At 58.4% G+C, this 17,959-nt stretch overlaps 1 protein-coding gene across 2 annotated transcripts; it reads right to left on the bottom strand.

Annotated features, from left to right (window-relative positions):
• Positions 1-907: 907 nt before the first annotated feature.
• Positions 908-17,124, bottom strand: TMEM120A (transmembrane protein 120A). Of its 2 annotated transcripts, none has more exons than XM_065573306.1 (12): positions 16,937-17,124; positions 9,347-9,465; positions 9,009-9,149; positions 7,646-7,705; positions 6,903-6,998; positions 5,274-5,363; positions 4,801-4,866; positions 4,461-4,522; positions 4,018-4,110; positions 3,108-3,172; positions 2,593-2,661; positions 908-2,307 (listed from the first exon to the last, which is right to left on the bottom strand). In XM_065573306.1, the coding sequence occupies exons 1-12, from the start codon at positions 17,009-17,011 to the stop codon at positions 2,194-2,196; spliced, it is 1,050 nt and encodes a 349-aa protein (XP_065429378.1). In that variant the 5' UTR covers positions 17,012-17,124; the 3' UTR covers positions 908-2,193. The 2 variants fall into 2 exon arrangements, with proteins under 2 accessions (XP_065429378.1, XP_065429379.1); XM_065573307.1 differs by having other exon boundaries at positions 9,009-9,125; positions 16,937-17,121.
• Positions 17,125-17,959: the final 835 nt, after the last annotated feature.

The raw sequence follows: 17,959 nt of genomic DNA, 5'->3' as shown, positions 1-17,959 counted from the left end.
AGCTCACTTCCCAAGGGGGCTGTGCATGCAGGCTCCACCTGGCCTCATTTCCCAGTAGCCACGAACCCTCAGTAGCCTGGGCTAGTCACACATGTACAGCCCTAGGCAGGCTTGAAGTGCAGCTCGGGCCTGGCTCCACACCCGGCTGTCACACCTCCGCTTGCAGTACAGCCAGCCCCCCAGAGCTCAAACGGAGGCAGAGTTTCTCCCCTCAGCTGTTCACCTCATTTGCAGACTGGGCCTCTCTCCTTCCCGCCAGCCCCACCTCTGTTCATTCCCAGGCTGGCCCAGCGTGCTGCTCGCTTTCCAAACAGGTGTCCAGGGGAGAGTTGATGGAAAACAACCGTGGACTTGCAGCCAGTCCCGTGTTCAGCAGTATGATTGACACTCACTTCCCCCGTCAGAAGGAAATGTGAACTGGCACCAAGGCAGGTTCTGTTACTGCTGCACTGCTCCCCTGCGCAGCAGTCTGGCTGCCCTGCCGCAAGTGCAGATACCCCTGGGCTAGCTTGAACACCATTAGCAGGGAAGCTGCACAGATGCCAGGTACGTCTACACTAAAAGGGATAAACCAGAGCCAGCCCTGTTTCCAGGACAGGAGAGCAAGAGGTACTAGTTCAGGCCTGTGCAGCGCCCTCCCTGTCACTGCCAGGAATATCCTGCCTGCTGCTAGCAGAGGGGAGGACAAACCACTCCTGATAGTTAAGAGCCTCGCTGCTGCATTTAGCTTTGCACACAGCCCTCCCCTGCCAGGGGGTATCTTCCCCTTACCCAGTCTCACACTTACCCCTCAGCAGCAGAGCTCAGGCCCTAGGCAGTAAGAATGGTCTACCCCCTCCCAGCCCTCTTCCTTCCATCAAAACATCAACTACCCCACCAGTGGATTAAGAGCGGTTGGGATCAGAGATGGCTCTGTCATGGGAAGGGATCACCCCTTCTTCCCTTTATTTTGGATGAGCTTCCTGTCAAAGAGGCACAGACATTAATACAGGTAGGACAGCCCCCTCCACAACCCATCTTCCCCGCACCGAAGCTGGGTACCTGCTCAGACTTCCCCCAGCAGCTCACAAGCCAGCCAAGCACAGCTGCTCCAGCCAGACCACCTGCCCTCGGCAGCTCAGGGACCCTGCTGGCGAGGAAGTCAGAGCTCAAGGCCCCACGCTACTTTCTAGCACCAGCTACACACGCTGCTTCCTTTATGGTTTTTGGCATCCTCTTCCCTCACTCTGCTTCTGCTGCCCAATGAATTAATGGCGGGGGTGAGGGGGCTGGGACATTAGGCTGCCCCAGTTCCCAGATCATGCTCAAGCATCCCGCTGGAGCAGAGAGGATGCGGAACGGCCCCAGGGTGCAGACCACTTTAGTAAAGAGGCCAGGACATGTCTGAAGCATGCATTTCCCATCGCTAGAAGGAGATCTGCACCAGAGCCCGGCCTTGGGACTCCGGGCCCATGAGGGGGCTGGGAGAGCCGTGCTCCCAGCTGGAGCGCTTCCACTGGGGACTCAGCCAATAATAAGCAAGGAGCCTGTTTCCATGCAATGGGGCTGGTTCCCTAAGCGGGAGGTGCTGAGCTGTTCGCCCCGTGTGTCTCAGCAGCACTGTCCACAGGGAGGGGAGCTTAGAATAAGCCCAGGGCTGGGGGCTGCTCCCTCCCCCTCAGGCCCGGCTGGCCCCACTGCAGGGTGCCCCACCAGCTGTCATGGGCACTTCAGGTCTCTGGTTGCTAGGAGCTAGATGGTGTTCATGGTAGTGCTTTGGCCTGACCCCCAAGAAAGGGGTCACATTAACATCTGAGTAGCTGCCCTAGACACCACACTTCTAGAGCAAAGGAAGGGGCATGCTCTGGGGGGCAGAGTGGGATAAAGACTGCCTGGCTGGCCACGGTACTCTGGGGAGATCGCTTCCATCCTCCTGCATCGCAGCAGGCCCATAGCGACTCCAGCCAAAGGCAGCGTGTCCCGGGGCTGGGAGGGTGAGGGAGCCTCGGACTTCAGCAGCTTGGTTTACTGGATCACATACATTCCCCCGAGGTTCCCTGGACAGTCCCAGTGGGCCTGCCCCTGAGGAACGGGCACAGGTTCAAGGGCGAGGAGGAGAGTTGGATGGCAAAGTCTGGAGTGTGGCTAGGAGACAGGGGGGGGGGGGGGGGGAGCGGTGGAGAGCCCCCCCGGTCTCAGCATCAGCTCCTCTTCTCACTCGGCTTTAGCGTCTTGGTTCTGGTTCTGGAATTTCTGCTGGACGACCCGCAGGGTGGTGGTGAAGTTCCCCACGAAGAGCACCAAGAAGGGGAACCCGCACATGAGAACCTGAGAGTTTGACGGGAGACGCTAGAATTAACCCACCAGCGGGAGTCCGAGAGGCTGTATTGAGCTGGGATCTCCCAGGCCTCTAAGAGGGGCCACAGCCCATCAGTCCCGCTGCTGTTGCTCCAGCTGTGTCGCTTCCCAGCATCTCATTCAGCCAAGCACTCAACTGCTGCTGGGAGGAGGAGGGCTGGCAGCGAGGGGGAGGTGGGGGCAGCAGTTTCTAAGGCATTATCTCATTTCCATGCTCCAACCCCCCCACTCCAGGCTCCCTTTGCCCGAGCTCACCTGCCATTCCTTGCACTGCGGATGTCTGGCCAGCTGGAAGAGGGTGACCGCGTTGTAAAGCTGCCAGAACTGAAGGAGACGCGGGGTTAAGGGGCAGTTTTCATGGAGACTCATGTCAAATGCCCCCCAGCGAACCCAGCACGGACGTGTCCCAGGCCAGCGCCATGGGCCTTGCCTCCTGCTGCCCAAATACCCAGCCCGAGGCACCCGGCTGCTGGGAATGTCACTGGGACCGGGGGCAGCTCCGCCTCTGAAAAGCCCAACTCACGAGGCGAGAGCAGGGCTGGTTTAAGTATTTAAGGAGCCTCGTTTCATGCACGTCTCTATCAGGAGGGGCCGTCCAGCTTCCCGCACCCCCCAGGCACTCTGCTCGCACGAATGCGGCCGAGACGCTCTCCTCCACTGGCACCTGGGTGGTAGCTCCCCCTCCCTCTCGTCCGTCTCCAAGGAGCGCGTGAGCACCACTAGACCCGTCTGAACCCCCGCGGGCCCCAAGACGCCCGCTGCGGACTCACCTGGCCAAAGAAGAGGAACGGCAGCAAGAAAGTGAGGCCCCTCCACATCCACGACTGGAAGCCCTCTGCAGAGACGGGACATACGAAGGGGGCCTTAGAACTCAGTGCGCCGGGGGGCTCTGTGCCGTCCCGCTGCGCGTACGGGGCTGGATTCAGCCACCCAGCCTTGGGGACACACGGGACCCCCCAGCGCCGAGAGAGGCTCTGGCTCCCAGGCGGCTGGCCAGGCAGGGCCGCCCGCTGTAGGAAACTGCCTTTATGGGGTGAGCAGCAGCTTAGAGCGCCAGGGAAGAGGGCTGGAAAGCAAGGAGGGGTGCGTGTGGCACGCTGGGGGTTAATGGGAGGGCTGGTCAAAAGTTTCTATCTACAAGAAAACGTGATTGCAGAAAATTTTATAAGGAACCAAAAACTTCCCACTCCAATTGGTGCCAGTGCCTCATGGGAGTTGTAGTTCAGATGCTCTGCACTCCCTTTCTCCTCTACGGGCTGGGACCTCTGGCCGGACTACATCTCCCCTGATGCACCACTGCCAGGAACCCCTCTGACGCGTGCCCTCCTGGCGCTCAGAGGGGAGAAGCAGTGCGCCGTAGGAGGTGTAGTCCAGCCGGAGAGCGACCGAGCCAGGTACCCTAGAGAACCATGCCCAGCGGCCCCAAGTGAGGTAGGCATTAATGGGACCGTAACGCCAGCGAGGGGAACACAGACAGTGCAACCGGCCCCGAGCGAACTGAGCTTCACGGGGAGAGCAGCGGGGCTGCTCCGGCCCCTGGATGGCTGGCTGTCTGCACTGAGTTTGGGGATGGGCCAAGCTGCCCCACGGGCATGAAGTCAGGGTCGGGGCCTGGTCATCTCTGCTGCTATGCCAGCCAGCTGAGTGGTAGATTGCAGCGGGACACGGGAGGCAACTTACCCACGGTGAGATCCATGTTGTGCCTCTCGCCCAGCGCCCTCAGCCGGTACAGGCACCCGCTCTGATAGTAATACTGGAGGAACTGCACAAAGCCTGCAAGGAGAGGAGATTCCTACACAACTGCCAGCGTGCAATCCACTGGCCCGCGGCGCTTCCCCGCTCACCAAGCCCTCCCAGCCGCCTCCTTGCTCCGGACGCAGTGTCCTACGCAGGCCAGGCCGGCGCTCTGTCACCGCTTCCCGAGCCTGCAGCTTCGCAGAGCGCTAGGGAGGAGAAACCGTCTCATAGCTCCTGGGGAGCTTGCCAACCCCCCTGTAAGCGCTGTGGACCCAGAGGGCACGGCTGAAACAGGCTAACAGGAGAGGGACGCAGCCGCCAGCCTGCGGCTGGGTTTCCAAAGCCCAGCAGCCAGGCTGGCTCCCGGCCCACGCAGGGACACTCACTCTGATACATGGAGAAGGAGAGGAACTGGTTTCGGAACATCTGGTACATGAGCCCGTCCGGCCTGCGGGAGAGAAGAGACGGTGGAAGACGCTCACGGTGTCACCACTGGCATCAGCTTGCTCTCTGGGTTTTATTTGCGAGCGTCCCACAGCCCCGGGTGATGTCAGAGATCCCCTGGCTACTCCCTTTGAGGCCCCCAGGGACCCAATTTAGGGGGAGGCTGGCACGAGCCCACCCAGGTGAAGTCTGTCCTCTAACATCCTCGCAACCCAGCTGCGAGCCAGGGAGGAGAGGGCAGGAAAGCAGGATGATGCGGGATCCCCAGCGATGGAGACTCACCAAGTCAGCATGACGCCCGAGAGGAAGGTAGAGACGTAGTGATGGAAAACCCACCAGCCTTTGATTCTGGGGGAGCAGAGAAGAGGGAGCTAGAATTAGACATCCACACAGGCGGGGCGAGGCTCGCAAGGGAGGCGAAGGCCAGGCTGGCCCTCCAGCCGGGGAAGACAGGCCAGCAGCTCCCCCGGCTCACAAGGAGTGGAAAGAAAACAGGGCCAGGGCAGACCCTCAGCCGGCACCGGGAGGGCGCTGGCACCGTGGCACGAAGCAGGGACTGCTGTAATCAGTGGTTCTCCTCTCCTGGCCCCTCCCCAGACACTGCCGACCCTCCCCCGGGAGCGCGTCACAATACTGAGCAAGCTGTTCCCCCAGTTAGCAGAGGCGACCCCGAGTGGGGGGCTCTGGGAGCAGAGGCTAGTGCAGCAGGTGGGGGTCGGTCGGCTCAGCCTGGGCGAGACTGTGGCCCTGCTCACCTGGACCCGTTGGTGATGAGGATGCACTCACGGATGGTCAGGGTGCAGTAGTACCAGACCAGCAGGAAGTTAAAGACGGCGTCCGTCACCCTGTCACACACAAAGCGGACGGTGAAGAGGGGGAGCGGAGCGGAACCTCTGCGGCTCCACCAGGAACCGGGCAGACCTCGCTGCAGGGCGGCTCTGAACGTCCCCCTACAGGAGCGTTCAGCAGCAACGCTACTTCCCCTTCAGCCCAGGTGCAGAGCAACCACGTTGGGCTGAGGGTCTGGCCCACGAAGCAGCTTCCTGCTACCACGGGACTGCTAGGAACAGCCACGCCGGCGCTGGGGGAGGGAGGGATGCGATACAACGCAAGCTCTCCGGTGCATTCCCACTGCTGCTGGGAGGCAAGCTCTGGGATAGCCTTTAGGGGCACGGCGTGGGCGGGTACAGGACAGGCGAAGCCTGCCCAGTCTGTGGAAACACGGGCAGGGAATGTAAGAGTGTGGCACTGAAACAACGTAAACCGTGAAGCAACCTAACCTGCTCACATAAGGTTAAGCTCCTTGGGAAGGACGTGAAAGCAAGGAATACGCTTTTGACAAGCCAGGGGTCTGACCGCACCCCCAGATGGGCATTTCCAAGTCTGCGGTTATTTCAGCAGGGGTCACCGGCTCTGGTCTCAGTGGGCAGCTGCTCCAGCCACATGGAGAGGCGTGGAAGCCTCTCGTATAGAAACCCAGAGGCTGAGACAGGTACGGGGCGGGAGGGATAGCTCAGTGGTTTGAGCATTGGCCTGCTAAACCCAGGGTTGTGAGCTCAATCCTCGAGAGGGCCACTTAGAGGGATCTGGGGCAAAATCAGTACTTGGTCCTGCTAGTGAAGGCAGGGGGCTGGACTCGATGACCTTTCAGGGTCCCTTCCAGTTCTATGAGATAGGCATATCTCCATATATTTCTTATTACAGTGACACCGAGCGGCCAGGGGGTGTGCACACAAAAGGGTCACCGACTATTTGGAGAGTCCGGATCCCCGAGCCAGTTACAGACCATAAGCCTTTGGCCCAGTCCAGCCATGCTGCCCCTTGGATGCTACATTCCTCACACCTTCGATGAGATAGAAATTTACTGCAGGACAGGCACCAGGAAAATCCCACCCGACTGCGGGGTGGCAACTTGTGGAGGAGCCTTGTTCAGCACCTGGACTGCTCACCCAGGTGGTACCATTCCCCATGGCCGGCCAGCCTCAACCACATCAGAACCCAGTGGGCTAGCAGCAGTAACGCTGCACACCTGCAAACCGGATCCAAGCTGGTGAGACGTGACTGGGCCAGTCCATTATCCAGGATCCCATCTCCAGCCCACCAGGGGAACGTTTCTGCTCAAGATCATGTTACCTCCAGCAATCCTATTGTAGCCCCACAGTCCTTGAAGGACCCTATAGAGACACCAGTCTGCAGTTTGGTTCCCATCATTCGGGGATGGCAGCCTAAGTCAGAAGCTACTCAACCCGACACCTTCCGCGCAGATCCCATGCATCTCAGCTAAGCAGTCTGTTAGCAGAGCCTGGTTTCAGCCCAGGAGATGGTCTCTCTTGTAAGGCTGCCCACATGGCTTGGTGAGCATCTTGCTGCTGCCACAGACTCACCTGGAGTTGTGAAGGAACCTGCAGGAGAAGGAGATGATGAGCAGGATGATGGTGAGGTAGAGCTTGAACTTCTCGTACTCATCTTTATAAGCAAACCTGCAGGGAAGCACAGCGAAGGGTCATGGTGTGCAGAGAATAAACCCAAAGTCTTCAGGCAACGATCGGCGGACAAGGGCCATCTCCCACGGCTACACCTGAGAGACCCTGCAGCCGTACCAGCTTGGACCATGAGCTACAGGAGACTGTAGGGAAGGGTGCTGGAGCTGTTGGTTGAGCAAGTCTTGGATCATGCCCCAACATGGCATTAGGGGGCACTGTGCTGCCAGAGGCTCCGCCTGCCCTCAGAGCAGCGCCAACCCACCAACCCTAACTGGGAGGGAAGAACGCCACCTACTGAACCACTAACAAGCCTCTGTTTTCCTGGTAGGTCTCCCATCCAGGCTTGACCTAAAGACCCCTGCCAGACGCAGGACAGTTGCAAGAACATGCAAGAGAAGATCAGGTGTCAGAGGTTAACTCTAGGGGAGGGAGTGTCCTAAACCCAGCCCTGGGATGGGTCAACGTGACCATCAGTCTGCCGGTGGAAGAGGGTCTCTGCGGATGCTGGGATTGGGAAGAGCTTGGCAAGGGTCAGTGCCAGACACGCTCACGTGCCGGCAGAAGACGACCCGCCTCTCCAAGAGTAAAGGGAATTCTACTGCCTTTAAGCAGCCGCAAACAGATGGACAACAGAGGGGCATTACTTAGCCTGCTTGCTGAGTAGAGTCACATTCACGTTCCCAAGCACCAGACTCAGGTACAACCTAGGTGAGAATGGAAGGAGACGTGAGAACATACGAAGGAGGCATACAGCACCGCTGTGCCGGTGGGAGTAGTTGAGATTGAAAGGGCTCCTGCTGCGTGGCTAAGGCGTAGCTATCCCACACCCATTGCATGGGCTTCAACGCCAAGCTTTACTACGCTCGTGCTCTACGGTGCCGACGTGCGTAGGCTTATTTGTTCCTCGGTCGGTCCCTTTGTGGGAACACCAGCTGGGACAGGCGCCCATCCATTTTCCACTTGTCAGTGACGCAGACGCAGCTCTGTCACTAGCACAGCGGAAGGCGGCCTCTGCCCAAGGTTGCCTCGGGCACCCGCAGCAGTCGGGAGAAGTATGGCCAAGTGCAGCCCCCTAGGACCTCCCCACCCATGCTCACGAGCGTCCCCGATTGCCGGAGACGCGAACTCTGCACCAAAGACAGGCCACCGCTGTCACAACCGAGTCACTGGCAGGAGGATGTAGGAAAGTCACCAATGGCAGCCGGGGTATGGAGACAGGAACCCTGCACGTCACATCGGGCAAAATATGGGGCAGTTCCCGCCCTGGGACTGGGATGGTTCCTCCCGCTCTGCCAGCCTGCAGAGTAACTGCTGAATGGAAGGCTCCCTGCTTAACAGCATGTTACTGATGCTGTGCAGGGAACCAGGAACATAGGCAGACCTGTGCTCCGCTGCCTGGTAACACACCCAAAACATCCTGCGAGGGACCTTAACGCCACCCCCGGCTTTCACCTTCCTCTGACACTAAGCTGCACTTGCTACCATTCCCCCCGCACTTTACTGCGTTCAGGAGAGACTGTTCCCCTAGAATAAACATCTGTTCAAACTCCGCACTAATGGGCCTCTCGCCCAGCCAGCGGGAGGTCAGGCTGCTGGCCACGGGGCAACACCAGTGCACGCTGGAGAGCGCGCTTCGTGCCAGCGGTGTCCAAAGACACTGCTGCTCCAAGCAGCCAGGCCCAGGGGTTATACTCTGCTCTGAATTGGCAACTCTCCGCGCCAAGGCCCCTAGCCTACTCTGTCTCTGGCTGGTCACGCCGAGGTTTTCCCAAGCCCAGTGGAAACTGGGGGCTTGGAATCTGAATCGGGAGGGTGGAGATGGAAAAGGAGCGATGAGAAATTAACTAGCACCAGCTGTGTATCAGGTCTTTCACTGACATCCTGATAGAGTCTTGGCAGTTTTTGGCTGGTAACTCAAGCAATCTCTGGTAACAGCCACATAGAAGTCAACAGCTTCAGTCCTTTTACTGCTGGCTAAGACCCCAAGACCACGGGATGGCGTCTTACCCATTCTTCTTTGGCAAATACGCCTCCATTTCAAAGAAGATGCTCTGCCTCTCTTTGATGAGGCTCTGGATCTCCCGGATGGACTCTTCCTGTTCGGCGGTTATCGCGGACTTGCAGCTGGGGAAAGGAACATGATTCGGTCTGACAAGAAGGACCAGAGGGTATGAGAGAAGCGATAGCTCCTTCATCCTACCCAGCCCCCATGGTTCACCTACCCCAAACCATTCCTCCCCCAGTCAGCACCCCACGGCGTAGGAACGCGGCTCACTAGGCTCCCACGCGCCCTCCAACCAGGGCTCCACAAGGATCTCCTTATGTTGCCCCACGTAGCTCCTTACTTTTTGAAGGCGAGAGACAGCTCCTTCAGCTGCTTCTTCTGCCGTGCAATGGAACTGGAGATCCCATCCTGCAGCTTGGTTAGTTCTTCGAGCTTCTGCTTGTACTGCTTATGGGCCTCCTGGCAATGGAAAGGACAGACCAGCGGTGAGCCCAGGTGCCTCAGCTGGGAGCCCGTTTAATTCTCTGGGAGGCTGGGCTGGGGATTTGAGTAGAGGAACAGGAGGCAGGACCTTTGAGATCTATCCCCAGCTTCACCGCTGACTCGTGGCATCTGCTTGGGAAGCGTATTTGCCCCTCCATATGGGGTTGGTACTCCCACTCAGAAGGGGCCTGGGAAACTCACTGGGTAAATGCTTAGAGACCGGCGAAGTGGGGTTTGTTTTCCTGGCCTGACGCAGCCTCTAGAAACAGTGGGAAGTGAGCCCAGGGTCTCACTCCCCGCACGCCAAGCAGTCCCAAACTGGGATTCAGCTTCCATTCGAGACTGGTTCTCACACACACCCGTAGGGGGCACTGTTCGGCTGGAATAAGATTCCCCATTGTGTTCCATTGCTCCTCCTTGCCTCGCCATGCCAAAGGAGGAACAAATGGCTGGCAAGGAGCCACCTCGAGCTGAAGCCTAGACTAGACCTCAGATCCTGGCTTCCCTTCCCAGCATGCCACGGACCTGCTGGGTGACCTAGGCATCTCCCTCCCGCACCCTGCCCCGCGCCTCCATTTCAGACAGCGGCTGAAGCCTGGCCAGCCAGCTGAGCTTCCAGACCCCGGAAGCCAGAAGGGACGAGCCGACTCAGCATTTCCCAGCAGCCTCCCATGCGGACCAAGAGGACGTTCGCCCAGCTGGGACCCGACTGTGACTGAGGGGAAGCTGCTGAACTAAAAGCCGCCCTATAGACCAGGAGTTCGTGAAGAGCCCAGCATCCAGCTTCCAATAGTGGCCAGTGGTTCAGGGGAAGGTGTCCCTGTAACACCATCTGGCCCAGTACTGTGCTGACCGACATAGCCTGGGGGGAGGAAGGAGCCCCTACCTTCCCCCAGCTGGTGATCGTGGGTTATGCCCTGCAGCGTGGCACTGATTGTCTTCGAAATGCTGCCCTGCCTTGTGTAGGTGCCATTCTCGTTTTAGGTTTGGAAAGTCAGTGGTAGCCCTTGCCACGTCAATGCTTACCCTTCTCCTGAAAGGCTGCGGAGAGATGCTACACGTTTGACATTGAGGAACAATTCAGAATAGCACCTTCAACTAGAGAATTAAAGCCGAGCTCACCATTAGTCTTGTAACGGACCGTCAGTTGCAGATCTAGAATCCCAAGCTCTTCAACAGCTTTTAGCAGTAGCTCTCAAAATGCTTTAGGAAGTAGGTCAGTATCATTATCCTCCTTTACCATTGGGGAAACCGAGGCACAATGACTTGGCCAAGGTCAACCAGCAGGTCAGTGGCAGAACCAAAGTCTCAGCCCTAGCCCAGTGTTCTAGCCACTACCTTTTGAATTACTTTTCTCTGTCCCCTGCAGCAGGGAGTCCCTCAGGTTGGTTCTACACTGCTAAAAACAACTCTCCACCCAATTTAAATTTGCTGACTTTTAATCTGCACGTTGTGGTGCAAGCAGACCAGCTTTGAGTACACTGTTATCTCGCAAGCTGCTCCTTAAACGGCATGTTCTTTACCCCACTGCTTGTAGCAGGGAAGAGGAAGGAACGGAATCTGTTAAGATGTTAGATTAGACCTTTGCCCACTTTTCACAAATTGGCCAGATCAAGAGCAAAATGAGGCCAGGTCTCTCAGGAGCAGGTCGCTTTCCCAAGAACGAGACTGTCCCTTCTATTCCGAGGGTGAGGGAAGAGAGCAGAGTGCACCACTTCTCCGCCTCCTCAACCCTTCTTCACACAGCCACTCTGGTACATTTCACTCAACCCTTCTGGGCCAAGATGAAGTTTTTCCTCAAGGTCCCTGCACCACGCTCCCCCCGTTCCCGCTCCCCACACCTAATTGTGGGTCAGCACCAGGAGAGAAGAGTAGATGCAGTTGATTTAATGTGGGATCCGATACAGTAAAGAGAGTTTAAGGAGTTTTTCACCAAGTGATCTGTGTGTCTTAACTGAACCCTGCTTCACTGAGCCTTCTCCAGGACGGGAGATATTCAGGGGGTTAAATAAAGCAGGGGTCGAGAAAGTTCTGAGACACAGATGGTAGCCTGCCACACACCCCGTCCCTTTCCCCGCAGCGACTGGGAGGAATCTGGCTCCAGGATAGACTAAGGGCTTGTCTACAGCAGACTACAGGTGGGGGATTTGTAGAGTTCTAAAGCAGTCCTAACGCAAACCAGGTACCATTTAGTTCACACCAGTGGAGCCTATACAGGGCAGTTTGAGCGCTCTACCAATCACACCCCTGCGGCACTGTGTGGACAAGCCCCAGGAGCAGGGATAGCAGCGACTTTGCACAGGAGAAAGAGCGGGAGGGTTTCTTGTTGACAGGCCATGGGAGGAGGTGTGAATCACTGGATGGGAAGCGTGGTTCTGAGTCTGGGTACCAGGCCAGAACGGGGAGAGGCGCACACACAGGCTCTTGGTAAATCAGAAGGGCCTCAACCAAGCAGAGGGCTTGGAGTCCAGCACGTCTTGAGACACCAGTGAAACGAGTTGGCTGGTCTCACTCAGGTGCCCCTACTTGCCCCAGTCAAGAGACCACAATGCAGTTTGTGCTGGAGAGTCCCTGGTCTTGGAGCGCTGGGGGGGGGGGGGGGGGGTAGGGGAGAGGTAAATTGCTGTAACCGCACAGGAAAGTTTGCAGCACTTCATTCCTGGATGCAACCCATGCCAAGCAATATAACCACCCTGATTTCTGCAGATCCCACTTCTCTGAGCCGCTTCCTCCGGCAGCACGCCTCCGAATGGGAGTATGAACAACCAATGGGGCAGGAAACCCCCCGCTCTATGACTAACTCCTGGAGAACTCCCATGTACTCTGCTGGGGATGTGTTAGTGGCACTTGGCCACCTATAAATCACGGGGCACGACCCTCAGAAGTTCGGAGCAGCTGTAAAAGCCTTGGCAGGAGCCAGTACAAACGAACACAGTACTTGGCAAGAACTGCAGTCATTCAAAGCAGATACATCAGCAGCCGGACGTCTAGGAAACACTGACAGTACCAGAGGCGGCTGTTTCTGGGCCAGGACACCCGCAGCTTTCCTGACTTCCCGCTGCACGAGAGGGTATTACGCAAAAGACCTTCACTGACGCCTAGTGTGGCCCCATCCTGCAATTCCCTTTCATGCCCCCTCCCCCAGGCCGAGTTGTCTTCCTAGAGCAGTGGTTTTCAAACTTTTTTTCTGGCAACCCAGTTAAAGAAAATTGTTGATGTCTGCGACCCAACGGAGCTGGGGATGAGGCGTTTGGGATGTGGGAGGGGATCAGGGCTGGGGCAGAGGTTTGGGGTGCAGGAGGGGGCTCTGGGTTTGGGGGGACTCAGAGCTGGGGCAGGGGTGCGGGAAGGGGTCAGGGCTCTGGGTGAAGGCTCTGGAGTGGGGCCAGGGATCAGGAGTATGGGGTGCAGGAAGGGTCTCTGGGTTTGGGGGGGGACTCAGGACTGGGGCAGGTGATTGGGATGCGGGCTTACCTTGGGCGGCTCCCGATCAGCGGGGCAGCAGGGGTGCTGAGGCAGTCTTCCTACCTGTCCTGGCACTGTTGACCGCACTGCGCCCCTGAAGCGGCCAGCAGCAGGTCCGGCTCCTAGGCGGAGGCGCACAAGCAGCTCCGTGCGGCTCTCACCCACAGGCACCGCCGCCCCGCCAGTTCCAATTGACTGGTTCCTGGCTAATGAGAGCGTGGAGCCAGTGCTTGGGGCGGGAACAGTGTGCGGAGCCCCATGGCCCACCCGCCTAGGAGCCGGACCTGCTGCTGGCCGCTTCCGGGGCACAGCGCAGTGTCGCAACAGGTAGGGACTAGCCCGCCTTAGCCAGGCAGCACTGCTGACGGGACTTTTAATGGCCCGGTCCGCGGTGCTGACCAGAGCCGCCGTGACCCAGTGCCTTCCATTCTGCGACCCAGTATGGGTCGTGACCACAGTTTGAAAACCACTGTCCTAGAGCGTAACCTCTTCCCTAGTCCGCAGCAACGGATGCCCAGTCTGTAATCACGGCCCTGACAGTGGTTAGTCATCTGTGGTCGCAGCTCCGGGACAAGTTGAGTCCTGGGGTAATAAAGTACAGCTCCACTGATGACAGCTGACTTTAGCCCTGTGCGCCCCGCCAGGGACCGGGAACATTGGGCAATCGGTGGTAAGGTTCATTGCACTTTGCACTGGGGATTCCTAGCAGGAGGCACAACGTCTAACTCCTCCGTGTAGTCGCAGCAGAAGCGAATTTTTACTGTCACTAATTTCAACTATTAAAGGGGCAGGATGGTCCTAGGGATTAGGGCACTAGCTAGGACTTGGGAAGCTCAGGTTCAGTTCCCCACTATGCCACAGACTTGTGAGTGGCCTTGGGCAAGTCACTTAGTCTTGCCGTGCCTCAGTTTCCCCATCTGTGAAGTGGTACTTCCCTACCTCACAGCGGTGAAGATTAAAGATTATGAGGTGCTCAGATACTAGAGTGACAGGGGACCTAAAATAGATAGAACCTTGTACTGAAAGGTGTCGTAAATATGTCATTTCATCTACTACACCTCTACCCCGATATAACGCTGTCCTTGGGATCCAAAAAAATCTTACCACGTTATATCGAACTTGCTTTGATCCGCCGGAGCCCGTCCCCCCAGAGCACTGCTTTACCGGGTTATATCCGAATTCGTGTTATATCGGGTCATGTTATATCGGGGTAGAGGTGTATTTGGTAGAACATATCTGCTACTAGCTGTGAGGCAAGGAAATTGTATCCCATTTCGCACAGGACACACTGACTTACCCCAGGACACATAGGTAACCTGCAGTGAAGCCAAAACTCCACCCAGGTCTCCCAAGTCCTCGTCTAGTGTTCTTATACCACATCCCTCTTGTAGAACACAGCACTACATATGCCATGCAAACCAGCTTTATTGTTCTAGGGTGGGATTTCTAAAAGCAGCACGTGTTGCTCCATCACTGAGATGACTTTGAGAAGCCCTCCTTGAATCTGATCTCTTTCTAGTCTTAATAAATCTTGTTTTGTCAAGGCCACTAGAGTGACTGATTAGGAATTTCACAGGCTGTCCCAAGAGGGAAAAAGCCATCAGCATCTGAGAAGAGCCGGTGAAGAAAGGATGTTCTGAGTATACGCTATACTCATGGTCTCCATCAAAAGGACAGAGGAATCTTCTCCCAGGAAGCATGTCACTGGTAGGTCTCCAATCTAAGTGACACAGGAACCACCCAAGTACCATGGACAAGAACCAAGTGGAGAGGAGGGGAGTTAAGGTGACATGTATTCAAAGCATTTTGTGATCTACATTGTATGGAGAACAACATACATGACAGTATGTGTAGTATAAGTCACACCAGGCAGTGAGGCAAACACACTGTAGTGTATTCACTCCATAGTGAACATGTTAAAGCATTCCATCATTTACCGAAAGGAAAACAGTCACGAGGCAGGAGCCTACCAGTACAACAGACGCAGACAACAGCCTTCTGAAAGAGACCTTAAAATGATGCTGTTTCCTTTCCAGCTGCCTCCACACGAGATGTAAATCCCAAACAGCTCAGCCCAAAAAGACATGAGGGCTTCCCCAGCCAATGAGACTGTTTAGTCCCGGTTGTCAAGGACACCCGCTAACCAGTATGCGACAAAGCAGGAGAGACACAGCAAAGGAAGTGTGAACAGGGATGGGGAAGGTCACCAGCACTCCACTGATCACTGACTGACAAAGTGTACGGGAGGAAAACCGACGGCCAAACATGGTAGACACAGCTACTGAATGATAAGCTCAAGCAGCCATTAAATCCTCCTGTTTCCCACACACAGGGATACAACCTGGGGGCTGAACGGCTCTCTGCTATTTCACCTCTATTCATTTCTTCTTCTCCCCTTGCCTGAGATCACACCTCCAGGGGGTGTTTTGACAATAGATTATAAGAGTCACTGAGTCATAATTCACTCTGCAGCCAATGGAGGCAGAGTAAGGACATCACTGGAGCAGCAGCATTATACTTCCATTAAAGGCCACCATTCCCCCCCACCCCCTGCCATGGCATTAATAAAGTCAAGATCAGAATTCCCTCCAGACTAGAAGCTTGGCAGGACCATTTCTCACTATGCATTTATATAGTCCCCCGCACAGCAGAGCCCTGATCCCAATTGGTGACTACTGAGGTAGAATGATTAATATTTGATATAAAAATAAACGAGAATCGAGGCCCAAAATGGCCACGCTTACATGTCTTGACTATCTATTTTCCTCCAGAGCCAGAGATTACAGATTGTTGTTTTAAATAAGTTCTTTTGCAGATGTTTAGCTCGGTTGAGGCAAGAACCTTTGGCAACATACAAAATAACGGAGACTAGAGCTATTCCAAAACCAGCGGCTACTCGTGTATCACATCCACCCTGAACAATACGGGGCTGGATGAATGCCTTCCAAAGGCAGTGCCACATCACACCAGCACTCATGGCCTGTACAGACTGCCTGTTGGGGGACTGTACGGGGCTGGGCACTAGCCTATGAAACTGTTAATTGTTGATGATCTGGTTGCCTTACTGCCTCTGCCCCCACACAGCACAAGGGTTGTGATCAGTGGAAGCGCTGGAGTCCCCAGGGACTCAAACAGGATGGGGATGCCAACACGGTATTTTTAGTGGAGGATCCTCAACTCCAAGATGTATGTCCCCCTCTGTCCACCAGAGCTTGGGTGTACCACCCTTCTGGGCACAGTGCAAGGGCCAGTCTTCCGCAGGGACATGTAGGGCAGGGTTGAGAGGCTGTGGGTGGCAGCCAGGCGTGCTATGCCATCGTCACTGCCACAATCGCTGGGTTCTAGGCCGGCAAGTCACATCTTGTGTCCCACGTGCGAGTCAGGGATCTGTTATCGGTGTCTTACCCAGGCGGTAGGTTTGAAGAAGCTTTGTGAAGCCCCCAGAGCGTGGAGAGGCTGCTGGGTTCACTGCTGGGGCCCAGTGGCTGCTTCCCACGTGCACCTGCTGCCCCATGCCAGGGAGAGGCCACACTCCGGTCTCCTCGCCCCCCTGCTGGGCCTGCAGCCTGGAGCCCAGCGCTGGGTTCTCCCAGCCCATCACGGGGGGGAGAAAGGGGACAGGCCTGGAGACGGGCGGTCTGTGGCTACCCCAGGCAGGGGCACAGGACCCTCCCTCAGCACCAAGCAGCACCGCGCCAGGCACTCGGGGGGCAGCTAAAAAACAGGTCTGAGCCTGAGGGAGCCGAGACATTATCCAGCCCCTGCGGGCCTGTGCGCCGCCCACCGAGCCCCCGCCACCTCATTGCACGTGCAGCCCCCCCGGTACCTGCCCCCGGAGAGCCCCCGCCCCCCCGGTACCTGCCGCCCCCCCCGAGCCGCCCCCCCCCGGTACCTGCCCCCCCCCCGAGCTCCCCGGTACCTGCCCCCGGCGAGCCCCCGCCCCCCCGGTACCTGCCCCCGGCAAGCCCCGCCCCCCCGGTACCTGCACGTGCTGGAAGCCGCCCTGCAGCTCCTCCCAGTCCCGCAGACACTCGCTGACCGAGGCCCGGAGGCTCATGGCGGCACCGGCGGGGTGACAGGGCGGCACGAACCGGCAGCGCCGCTCGGCTCTCAGCGGCCTCCGGACAGGGGCACTTCCGGGACCCGCCGCGACCAATCGGCACGGGGGTGCGGCCGGCGCCGTCCTGACGTCATAACCAATCGGCGCTCGGGGGCGGCGCTTTCGAGCGGCGCGCGGCGGTGGAGCGGGGGGAAGGTGGCGGCAACAGCCTGGGGCGGGGGCCCGGGGGAGCAGCCGGGGGGCGGCGTTGGGGGGAGGGGCCCGGGGGAGCAGCCGGGGGGCGGCGTTGGGGGGCGGGGACCCGGGGGAGCAGCCGGGGGGAGCAGCGTTGGGGGGAGGGGCCCGGGGGAGCAGCCGGGGGGCGGCGTTGGGGGGAGGGGCCCGGGGGAGCAGCCGGGGGGCGGCGTTGGGGGGCGGGGACCCGGGGGAGCAGCCGGGGGGAGCAGCGTTGGGGGGAGGGGCCCGGGGGAGCAGCCGGGGGGGGGGCAGCGTTGGGGGGAGGGGCCCGGGGGAGCAGCCGGGGGGCGGCGTTGGGGGGCGGGGACCCGGGGGAGCAGCCGGGGGGCGGCGTTGGGGGGAGGGGCCCGGGGGAGCAGCCGGGGGGGAGCGGCGTTGGGGGGAGGGGCCCGGGGGAGCAGCCGGGGGGGGCAGCGTTGGGGGGCGAGGGACCCGGGGGAGCAGCCGGGGGAGGCGTTGGGGGGCGGAGACCTGGGGGAGGCGTTGGGGGCAGGGGCCCGGGGGAGCATCTGGGGGGTGGCGTTGGGGGGGCAGAGACCCGGGGGAGGCGTTGGGGGGCGGAGACCCGGGGGAGCAGCCGGGGGTGGCGTTGGGGGGCGAGGGACCTGGGGGAGCAGCCGGGGGATGGCATTGGGGGAAGGGACCCGGGGAAGCAGCCGGGGGGGGCAGCATTGGGGGGGACCTGGGGGAGCAGCCGGGGGTGGCGTT

Source organism: Chrysemys picta, chromosome 19, assembly GCF_011386835.1.
Source record: "Chrysemys picta bellii isolate R12L10 chromosome 19, ASM1138683v2, whole genome shotgun sequence".
Taxonomy (NCBI): Eukaryota; Metazoa; Chordata; order Testudines; family Emydidae; genus Chrysemys; species Chrysemys picta.
Note: the sequence above shows the minus strand (reverse complement) of the source record. Positions and strands in the feature narration are given on the sequence as shown.

Excerpts from the sequence above, each read along its gene's own strand:
- TMEM120A (XM_065573306.1), bottom strand. The coding sequence starts at position 17,011 with ATGAGCCTCCGGGCCTCGGTCAGCGAGTGTCTGCGGGACTGGGAGGAG. Across the intron at positions 9,150-9,346 it reads CTGTCTCTCGCCTTCAAAAA|ACCGAATCATGTTCCTTTCC; the intron begins GTAAGGAGCTAC and ends CCTTCTTGTCAG. Across the intron at positions 2,662-3,107 it reads CGTTCCTCTTCTTTGGCCAG|TTCTGGCAGCTTTACAACGC; the intron begins GTGAGTCCGCAG and ends CGTCTCCTTCAG.